The 10,697-nt window shown below is 36.4% G+C and overlaps 2 protein-coding genes across 2 annotated transcripts; both read left to right on the plus strand.

Moving 5' to 3' along the window:
• Positions 1-750: 750 nt before the first annotated feature.
• LOC135074264 (uncharacterized) lies at positions 751-2,223 on the plus strand. The gene is made up of 3 exons (XM_063968550.1): positions 751-1,168; positions 1,417-1,756; positions 1,979-2,223. Exons 1-3 carry the CDS (start codon positions 946-948, stop codon positions 2,133-2,135), a joined length of 720 nt encoding a protein of 239 aa, XP_063824620.1. The 5' UTR covers positions 751-945; the 3' UTR covers positions 2,136-2,223.
• A 1,011-nt stretch (positions 2,224-3,234) lies between these two features.
• On the plus strand, positions 3,235-10,356 carry LOC135074012 (2-acylglycerol O-acyltransferase 1-like). Its single transcript, XM_063968316.1, has 5 exons — positions 3,235-3,367; positions 7,512-7,739; positions 8,156-8,599; positions 8,950-9,149; positions 9,600-10,356. Exons 1-5 carry the CDS (start codon positions 3,324-3,326, stop codon positions 9,755-9,757), a joined length of 1,074 nt encoding a protein of 357 aa, XP_063824386.1. The 5' UTR covers positions 3,235-3,323; the 3' UTR covers positions 9,758-10,356.
• Positions 10,357-10,697: the final 341 nt, after the last annotated feature.

Here is a 10,697-nt window from a genome sequence, read left to right on the forward strand (position 1 = left end):
TGGACAAAACTCCGAATAGAGTTATGGCTCAAGATGCCATTGGCGAAAATAATATTACGTGACCAAATAATATTAACGTTATTTGTTATATCATACCGTTACTAGACATAGCGAGATAAACACAAATAATTTCTAAACGATCACAGAAATGTCAAGTTGAAAAAAATTCGTTGTCATGACAACAGAGCTGCCAGGATAAAAAAACATCCCTTTGAAAGTCAATAAATAAAATCATCGGCTTGGTAGTTGGTACCTCCATGAGTAAAATCAAGTAGAATACTTGTGGGTTGTGGTACTTGTGGTACTCATCTCTTGCTGCGCCATAACGTAACGTAATATATTTAATGATAATTTACCTCGATTCAAAAAGTCAACAATTGGCATCCTTTTAGAAAATGTTAACTGACTGTAACATTAATTTAACTAACTATATTTTTAATAAAATTGTAATATTTTTAGGCTTAGATTCATTTGCATGATTTTTACAACAACATTACTGCTTGGCAATATTCCATGTTGTGTATACATGCTTTGGGATAATGTCTGGTTTTGCTTTTTATTTCATATTGTCATTGTATTGCTTAGGACATTGTCCTGTTTTGTATACGTAATAAAATAAATAAATAAATAAATAACAACCGCTTCTAATGGGACATCGTGTGTGAAACGTTAAAAATCTAAAGAGATCACGATATTTTGAAATGTCTCATTTTGACTGATTGACTAGAAAGGCGCTGATAATTTTATCGCGTAGAAGGGGTAAGCAGAATTAGAAGATGGCAACATTTAGTTTGAATTTCGAATCTTTCTGTTTGACTGTTTGTTTTTGGGAATTTGGTTTTACGTGTTTTTTTTGGCTTTTGTGAGTTTTGTGACCTTCATTTACTATTTCTGCTGAAATAAATAATCAAATAAAAAAAGAAACTGCGTGCTGGCTCGCGAAATATGGATTCGGTCACAAGCACTGAAGATTTACGCATAGAGCTCAAAACTCCTCAAGAAAATATCCTTCTCGAGTTAATAAAGGAACTCTGCAGTGAGCCTGATGGCAAATTATCTACGAAGTTGAAAGGAAAAGTGAAGAGAATCATAGCTGACTGTGACCTGACACACCACACCAGCTTACACAAACTTAGTACTGCTGATGAAAGTACTTCAACTTTATTGGGTAAACCTTTTATAAACTACTTCTAACTTTTATTCTAGATTCTTACCTCCTTACTACTACCACTATCGTCTTATTGCCTTATTACTAAGAAGTAGGTAATGGCGAGTTTATAGCCAAAGGAGCAGTAAATTAATCACCATTACTAGTCCATTAAAAGTTTTATCTATGTGCTTACAAAGTAGAGTCTAAATTTAGTGCTAGTCCTTACTTAAAAGCCAGTTCAATAATAGATTGGTTTTCACTTTCAGGCTTTATGCACAATACAGCTGCCGAATTAAATTTCGAAGAGCAAGCGGAGCTCAACCAAGCTATCGTTCATAAGATCCAGAACAAGCTGCCCACATTCACTGCAGAACTGGAACGTCTTAGACAAAGCACAAATAACCAGAAGAAGTCCAGTCAAAACCAAGTCAAACAGCTACAAGAGAGTCTAGACCAAAAGCTGAATACGCTTAAAGAACAGGAGAATGAGAAGGTGGAACTGATGATGGAATGGCTGAACCACCGAATTAATGACGTTTCTATGTTCAGTGATAGCTCAAGCGAATTTCTCACTTTGAAAACTAGGATTTTGGATTTAAAATCGAAGTAAGTATTTACTGTAACCTTGAGAATTTGAAATACCATGATTTCATGTGATTTTATTGAAGCTATTTATTATTGACTTGTTTTCACTTTGGATGCTAAGACTTTAAGACACAAGATCATGATTATTTATTGAAATGAGGTTTCATCCAATTTATGTAGACCCCAGATGGCATTATAATTGTTCTAAAATGCAAAATAATATGATATGTTTTCTTTTTCTAGGATTCTTCATCTACAAATCCTGCAGAACATCTTCACTGAAACCAACCAGTCTATAAAGGCCTACAGCGAAATCCACAAAGACCTGAAAGACAGCATAAAGGAGACAGAACAGCGGATTAAGGGTTTCCGAGAGATCATTAATAGTGATTATGATTAGTGTTTTATTAATTATTACTTTTGAACTGAAATTGTTACATTGTTTTCATTATTGGTTTGAATAAATTATTTTTAATTGTTAAATAATTTGGAATGTTTCATTGATTTCTACTAAATCCAGTATTATTTCCATACATACTCTACATTGACAATACAATGACATAATTTCATATACATACAATCTGTCCTTTAATGTTTGTTAATTATTATGAGCCAAGTCATATTTATCTGCCAATAGTCATTTACCTTTGGACATAGGCTGAAAACAAATTAAACGCTGGTAACAAAAGATAAACAGTGATTCACAAAGACAATCCCACCAACCATATTATGTATGCAAGAAGCTTACATATTAAAGTTTAGTGCCTAAACCTTGAGAAAGTGCACTTTGCACCCGGTTTTGTAATTTAATTTTAACGGCCAAAAGAGAAAAAGTTCGATTCCCGATCGGGTCAACATAAAAATCGTTATTCTTACTTTCTGAGCGTTACTCTCACTTAAAATGTTTTATGGTCAGTTTTATGTGCGACGACCGTATGTATTTTTTGTGCGGTTTGCGAAAGGCACCTGGCACCTATCATGCTAACAGGGCGAGACCGGTCCTTGTAAAAATCCTTGGTGGAGGAGGCCTTTGCCCAGCTGTGTATTTCTTTTGACTGAAACTACGAACGACGATGTGCCATTTCTGTGCGTATACTAAATGAATAACATGAAAGTGTGTGTACATACGTAAAGTCACCTCAATGTGCCTCAATCATGAAATGAGTAGGTACTCGTAAATCCATGCAATTAATTTAATTGGATGACTTGACGCGGCGTAGACGTACCTACTCAACTAACAATGTCAAATTAATTTATCCTGCCTACCTTCCTGAAAGACATACGATAACAAGTTGACGCAATACTTAGCTGTTCTAAACTCCCAAGCCATGATCTCAAAACTGGTTTTGTTATCTACCCCCACATTAAAATTTTAAAATAACAATGCAATAAACATGCGTTTAAAACGCCTACAGTGAATTGAAAAGCAATAAAATATAAATAATATTTAATCGTCGCGTACCGTACATACTTATGCCACTATATGATTCACACAAACCGTGAATCGTGAGAGATTAGTTTAGTCGTTATAGTGCCAGTGTGTAGTGCGGGTGTGTGTGTGTGGCCTATTTTTTAACCATCTGTTACCATGGACTGGCACCAAATTCTACGGTTATTTTCGACATGGTTTCAGTAAGTGTATCAGTTAACGCTTCCTCATTTTTACAGACAATTTTTTTCTAAAATTACAAGTTGGTTTAAGTAATTATCTTTTAATTGCTTTTAATGTGGTCTTCCAGAAGACATCCTGTTAAATATTTTTAATACGAGTTTGTAAATGGTGACCGCGTGACGGCCACGGACGGCGTGGTCTTGCGGTTAAGTAAACAAAAATAACACAAACTTGTTTACGATGTCTTGGTAGGAGTAATCAACTAAACATAACAGAGTTAGTGAATGACTTTGCTAGGTCAAAGGAACTGGTTTTAAAAAGGCTTTGATCTGATAATGTGCTTGCTGTCCTACACTTTACAGAGACCACTACACAGATAGTAGGACCTTGGACGAACGTCCAAGAGTAGGACCTAAGTTATCGCATGTAGGCTTGTAGGATTCTTATCAAATTATCCTGCCTATCAGGAAAATAGATATAGCAAAAATACTTTTTACAAAGATCAATACAAATAAGTAACCCTCCTTCTGGCGCAGTCGGGTAAATATGTCGGCCCATGTTTGGGTCAAAATTAAATGTATTTTACTTTAATAATTCAGAAAGTTACAGTCTTAACAAAATAACATGCATGACCACTAAGATAAACTGTTTTTTTTTCACTAGTGTCCAAAGATTATTTTAAACAAAATATTTGGCAGTGCAGAATAACAAAGTCATCGATAAGTATGAGTAATCAGTCAGACGAACCAAATATTATTTTATTTATAACATATAACTGCAGTGATACGTAAATCATAACTTGCTCATACAATAAACTTTGATCCTTGACAATGACCGGTCTCTCGCGGAAATGTTTAGTAATAAACATAGATATACACATAAGTACCTACCTACTATGATAAATTGATACTTAGGTATTAATTGACCGTTGATAATGATTAGAGATGAAACGGATAGTCGTTTGGCCGGATACCGGATACCGGATATCCGGCCAGCTGCTAGGCCGGATAGCCGGATATCCGGCCAGCTGCTAGGCCGGATAGCCGGATATCCGGCGGCCGGATAGTTGGCCCATTGTCTCGTTGCATGTTGTGACGAGTTTAGCGCCGCACAGGTGCTTCGAACGCAATCAGTGGGTCTATTAGTAGACTAGACTAGTCACACTTTTCGAAAATCGAATCAGTCCGAATAGAATGTCAGATTTTGCCACTTGTCTAGGGGGCAGATCAATTCGGGCGATATCGGTTGCCATCGTGAGTGTGTGATTGAATAGCGAAAATTAAATTAGTTTATTGCTGCGTAATCTGACTGAACTGCATCATGGCAACAGACCATCAGTGAAATAAAAACCGACCAAGTGCGTGTCGGACTCACGCACAAAGGGTTCCGTACCATTGATTTATGATTTTTTTTTTTTAATTTAAGTTATTTGTATGAAAGATTACGCGGTAATAAGCGGTTTACGATTTACGAGGTATTAAAAAAAAACTACTTACTAGATCTCGTTCAAAATAATTAGTAGTTTTTATAGTAATGTACTATCGCCAACAGTGTTAACTGCCCATTGAAAGTCATGTCATCTCGTTCTATCGCAAATAATCGCCATTTGATTAGAGCGAGAGCAAAAACGGATAGTTAACAGTGTGGGAGTGTGTACATCATGTTTTTTTTTAGATTTTTCATTTTCTTATTTTAGAAGTTAGAGGGGGGGGGGGGACCAACTTTTTTCCACTTTGGAAGCGTCTGTCACGCAAACTATTCGGTTTAGAAAAAAAAATTTAGAAACCTCGATATCATTTTCAACCGACTTCAAAAAAAGGAGGAGGTTCTCAATTCGACCAGTATGTTTTTTTTTTTTTTTCTATGTTTGTTACGCGATAACTCCGCCAATTATGAACCGATTTGAACAAATCTTTTTTCAGCGTATAGGTAATACCTCAAGGGTGGTCCCATTTAAATTTAATAATAAAAAAACAACCCCCAAGGGTGGAAAATTGGGGATGAACTTTTTTATACGCAATATCTCCGCCGATTATGAACCAATTTGAACGATTATTTTTTTGTTGAATAGGTATTATCAAAAGAGTGGTTTCATGTGAATTTGAAGAAAATATTTCACCCCCAAGGGTGGAAAATTGGGGATGAACTTTTTTATAATATACATTAAGAATATGGTCTCAATGTACTGCCTACCTTCAGTGGTAACATCAAGGTAATAATTAGTTAACTAAAAAGCAAGAAATAAGTAAAATTTTATAGAAAAAATTAAAACCGACTCCAAAAAACCTACACTAAAAAAGTAGAAAAATAATTACTAATTACCTACTTATTTATTAGGACGAATTATTAATATTTATGTAGGTATACCATGATTGATACTTTTGGAGTCGGTGCCAAGATTATGAAACATGTAAAGTTTGCCTGCACCGACTCCAAAAGTACTTTTTTAGTGTAGGTTTTTTGGAGTCGTTTTTAATTTTTTTTATAAAATTTTTGAAGACCTATCTATAGATACCTCACACGTATGTGTTTGATGAAAAACGGACAGACAGACATGACGAATCTATAAGGATTCCGTTTTTTTGCCATTTGGCTACGGAACCCTAAAAAAGATCGCCTATTTTATTTGGCAATATTTCGACATTAACAGATATTTACTACTAAATTATGTATTCGTCATTAGAGTGAATAGCCCAGAAAAAGAAATTAATTAAATTTTTAAAAGGCCTTAATATGGCTTTTTTGTAATTTTTGGACTTTAAATAAAAGCCGTCATTATTATAAGCCATTTTATTGATGTTTACCTGAAAGATTAATGTATTTCATTTTATTGATAGGAAATTGTCGTAGTTTTTTAATATCCGGTATCCGGCCGGATAGTGAGTTACTATCCGGTATCCGGCCGGATAGTAAATTTAGGCCGGATATCCGGCCTACCGGATAGTTACCGGATATCCGTTTCATCTCTAATAATGATCATTCTAATGATGCGTGAGCGTGTAGTTTTATTGTTCACATCGAAGTTGCTCAAAAAACCGATATACTTAGGTACGATTTATGTATGTAAAAACCCTGTAACATGCCAGGCGTAGCACAGAATACTTAATAGTAGCAAGTACTTAGCTCAGATGGAAGAGAAGTCGTCGTCCGGCAAGCGAAAGGTCGTGGGTTCGATGTTCGATCATTCCGGCCTTACGCAGTCTATTTTTTCAAGTTTTTTTTATAATTTAGTGTAATCTACCTGCAACGTCTGTAAAAGTCTATAACGCAAAAGAAACCTATGAAAGGTAATATTGTTCAGAACACTATTTTTGAACTTTACTAAAAATTGACTGGATGTAAAGAGATTATACGAACCTACAATACCTGGGTAGGTAACTTGCATAGCATTGTCGTTACCCGAATCCAACGGCGATAATAAGTATGTCGAGAAATCTACAATTCTTCCGATAAAACATGTAGTATTTCCGATAACAATTTTTTAAGTAAGTAAAGTAGGTAAACGCATTGCATAACTTTCCTTGTGCGTTTGTGCTGTTTGACTGATAAGTAAAGAAATAATCCAGATACCTATGTAGTAACGCAGGTAGTAGGTAACTTTAACAAAGGAAAGAATGCTTATCCGAGTACTAGTTAAGTATGAAAATTCACGACTCTTTCGCAATATATACCTACCTACCTACCCTATGGTTAGGTACAAGAAACGGATGTTCTACATGCTATCATAAAAGTTAGCTATATCATTAGATAGATAGTGATGATGATAATAAGTAGACACGAGGTACAAAACCTAATTGATATATGATTAGCCACCTACAACCTATATAACACCTTACTATTTTATGATAACACTGACTGAGTAAGATTAGCCGCTCACAGTAACGCCTGCGTAAACATTACTAGCTTAATCGGCTTTAGAAGATTATTTATTTCTACCGATCAGGCGTACGTTAATTCGTTTGTCAATTTCTTCGAAACTTCAAACTCCTTGATAAACAATATCGACTCGATAAGTCTAGATAAATAGTAGGTAGGTACATTAATTTATTCCTAACTGATGAATTACCTAATTGGTTGCCTTAAACAGAATGCTATAAGTACAGGGCATTAAGGTTGCCTTTCTTTTAATGTGTGCTATAAAGTTTTCTCTGCTCTAATTTCCAGAACCATATCAGACGTCCTAGGAGTACAATGGGCTCCCACCAACCTGCCCATGAACAGGCGTCTGCAGACCCTGGCTGCGACTGGCTGGATCTGTCTCGTGCTGTTTGGGGAAGCGCTGGCAATCTACCTGGCCATACAGTTGTTATATTCTTCCTACTGGTTCCTGGGTATCCTGTACGCTGTTTGGATGCTGAACGATATTGAGATCTGCCAGCGAGGTGGTCGAAAGTAAGTATTCAAACGTCAAACAAAGCACTAACTATACTTAACCACCATTGTTTAAAAAAGCAAGTTTTTTTTTATGAAACTGACGATGTACCATCGGCAACAGTGTTAACTATCCATTGCCTGTCATGTTGTCTCGTTCTATCGCAAAGAATCACCATTTGATTAGAGCGAGATCAAAAACGGAAATGGATAGTTAACAGTGTGGCTGTGTGTAGCTATTCTAAGGCTGGGTTGCACCACCTTACTTTAACTTTTACAAACGTCAAAAATCGCCGGTTATCGTCATAGTTACCGTTAAAGTTAAGTGGTGCAACTCAGCTTAAAAATAGTTACGTAACAAAAACTTTCTTATTTCTATATCTGTTTAAGTGTTTCTACAGTTCAATGTAAATTGCACACCATCCCTTCGATTTCAGATTCGAGTGGGTCCGCAACTGGTCGTGGTGGCGCTATTACCGCGACTACTTCCCCATCAAGCTGGTCAAGACAGCAGAACTGGATCCCTCCAAGAACTACCTCTTCGCCTGTTTCCCCCATGGGGTGGTCAGTTCTGGAGCCTTTGGGGCCTTTGCCACCAACGCTCTAGACTTTTACAAAGTGTTCCCAGGAATGACTTGTAACATGATCACGCTTGGAGGCCACTTCCTGGTGCCTTTCTTCAGAGATCTGATCCTGGCGTTGGGAGGCTGCTCGTCTTCCAGAGAGAGTTTGCTGCATTTGTTGGACCTGAAGAAATATCAGGGCAAATGCGTTGCACTCATAGTAGGAGGCGCTGCAGAAGCGTTAGACTCGCACCCTGGGGAATATAAAGTGATTTTGAGCAGGAGGAAAGGTTTTATTCGCGTCGCTATGTTGTCGGGGTGAGTCTGATTGTAAACTGTGTAACTTTAATAAACTTACCTTTAAGTGTACCTAAAGTGTTTGAAAGATAATTTTGTTGCTATCTTTTAACTTAGTAGGTATCTGTGAAGGGTAAAATAGAGACATGCAGTGTTCCAAAGGATTGCCAATTAAGTAGCTAGTTTTATTCAAAACCCTAAACCGTGATTCGGTGAAAAAAATATTTGCGATGCCACTAAAAGACATGTTTGGGAACAAAACGTGAGACATTGTAACTTTGTAAGCCATTTTGATCACGCCCTTCGTTCATGCATCAATATTATCCCTTACATGTCTCTAGTGACAAAAATATTTCTTTCTTTCTTCCCAGCGCACCTCTAGTGCCAGTGTTCTCCTTCGGCGAAACTGACGTGTTCCGACCTCTAAATAACCCTGAAGATGGCCTGCTGAGACGCTTCCAGGAGAAGGTCCGGCAGATCACCGGCATCTCCCCCATGTTCCCGATCGGGAGAGGAGTCTTCCAGTACTCTTTTGGGGTTGTTCCTCTTAGATCTCCTATTACTACTGTCGGTAAGTTTCTTATGAGTATTTCCTTCCATTATTTACAGAATATTTTGGTAATACATACTTTTGGTTTGATAGAAGCCTTTATTGTGTTTGTTAATATAAGTTTTTTCTCAAAACATAATACTCGTAATACAAAGCACCTGCAAACTAAACACTACTAAAGCGCAAGACCATCGATTTTTCAACGGCCGGTAGTTGGGCCCGATTCTAATTTGTATGAAGAATCAGCCGATAACAAATCGGTGTAATGTGCGCACTTCCATACATACCCGTACTGATCAACTGCCCGACGAAACTTATCGGCCGACGAAAAATCGATGGTCTGCGCCTAGACTTGCAATACAATAAAATTATGATAGTTTGGGTTGCACCTAGTTACTTTATTTAAGTAAAAAGTAGAGCTTGTAAGCGTGCCAATAAAACGGTCAGTAAATCCCTCGTTTTCCTTTCCAGTTGGTACCCCACTCGAAGTGAAGAAGAACTTAGACCCGTCCCAGGAAGAAGTGGACGCGGTCCACGCCGAGTTCACGCAGAAGCTGGTGGAACTGTTCGACAAGGAGAAGGCGAAATACCTCCCCAACCACAAGAACGTGAAACTAGTCATCACATAAATATCACAAAATCCACTTTACTGTACAGGGTATTCAAGTTTAAGATGTCCAGCAACTAATTAGGATCTACCTTCAGGATTCGATTTTGCGCTCATTATTCGATTCTAAACTTTTATTTTGTCACGAGCATTTTTTGTCGTGGCCATTCCTTTGGCATTTTGACTGACTGAGTGCATGCCATTAATAAATAAGTAATATTTTGCAAGGATTAATTGCACTCATTAGGAGTGCAATTTTAATTATACTTAATTGATAAGTACCTACCTATGAAGTGTCTTTGTGTTCACAATTTTTTTTATTATGATAGAATAGACTGATTTATGAGGTAATTACTTAAGAAGTAAAGTGTTTTTTATACGATGTGTAATTATTATTGTTAGTGTTTTATGATTCGTCACTTTAAAAATAATTTAATTACAAGCCGGTACTATGATTGATTATTTAGTCTTACATTTAAAAAATCTGTAGCACTAGAATGCCATAAGTTGGACCACATAATTATTTACTATTAGATTGTTAGCATAAAACCATACCATGATTTTGCTTGAATTGTAATAATAGATTAATTATTACCTAAATAAATATTTTGTTATCTTTAATTGAATTATTATATCGTGCTAAGTTTATCCTCTAGAAGTTTAGATACCTACTTATATTATTTCATTTTACAATGAAAGATGAGTGAAGCCCTAAACATACACTGCGTACGTACCTACTTACTTGGTAACAAACGAGAAAAGAAACACTCGCGTTTTTTTCTATTCGCAATTTTATATTGTAATGCGAAGCAACAGCACTTGAAAAAGCGATGATTTTCATACCTAGCCTTTCTCCAAAATAGTAACTAACTATACCTACGAGAAAATAACTCTTAAAATACCGCTTCAAATAAAAAAATTCCCAACAAAAAACCACTAACACTATGTATCCATAACTAATC

This window comes from Ostrinia nubilalis, chromosome 8 (genome assembly GCF_963855985.1).
Source record: "Ostrinia nubilalis chromosome 8, ilOstNubi1.1, whole genome shotgun sequence".
Classification (NCBI taxonomy): Eukaryota; Metazoa; Arthropoda; class Insecta; order Lepidoptera; family Crambidae; genus Ostrinia; species Ostrinia nubilalis.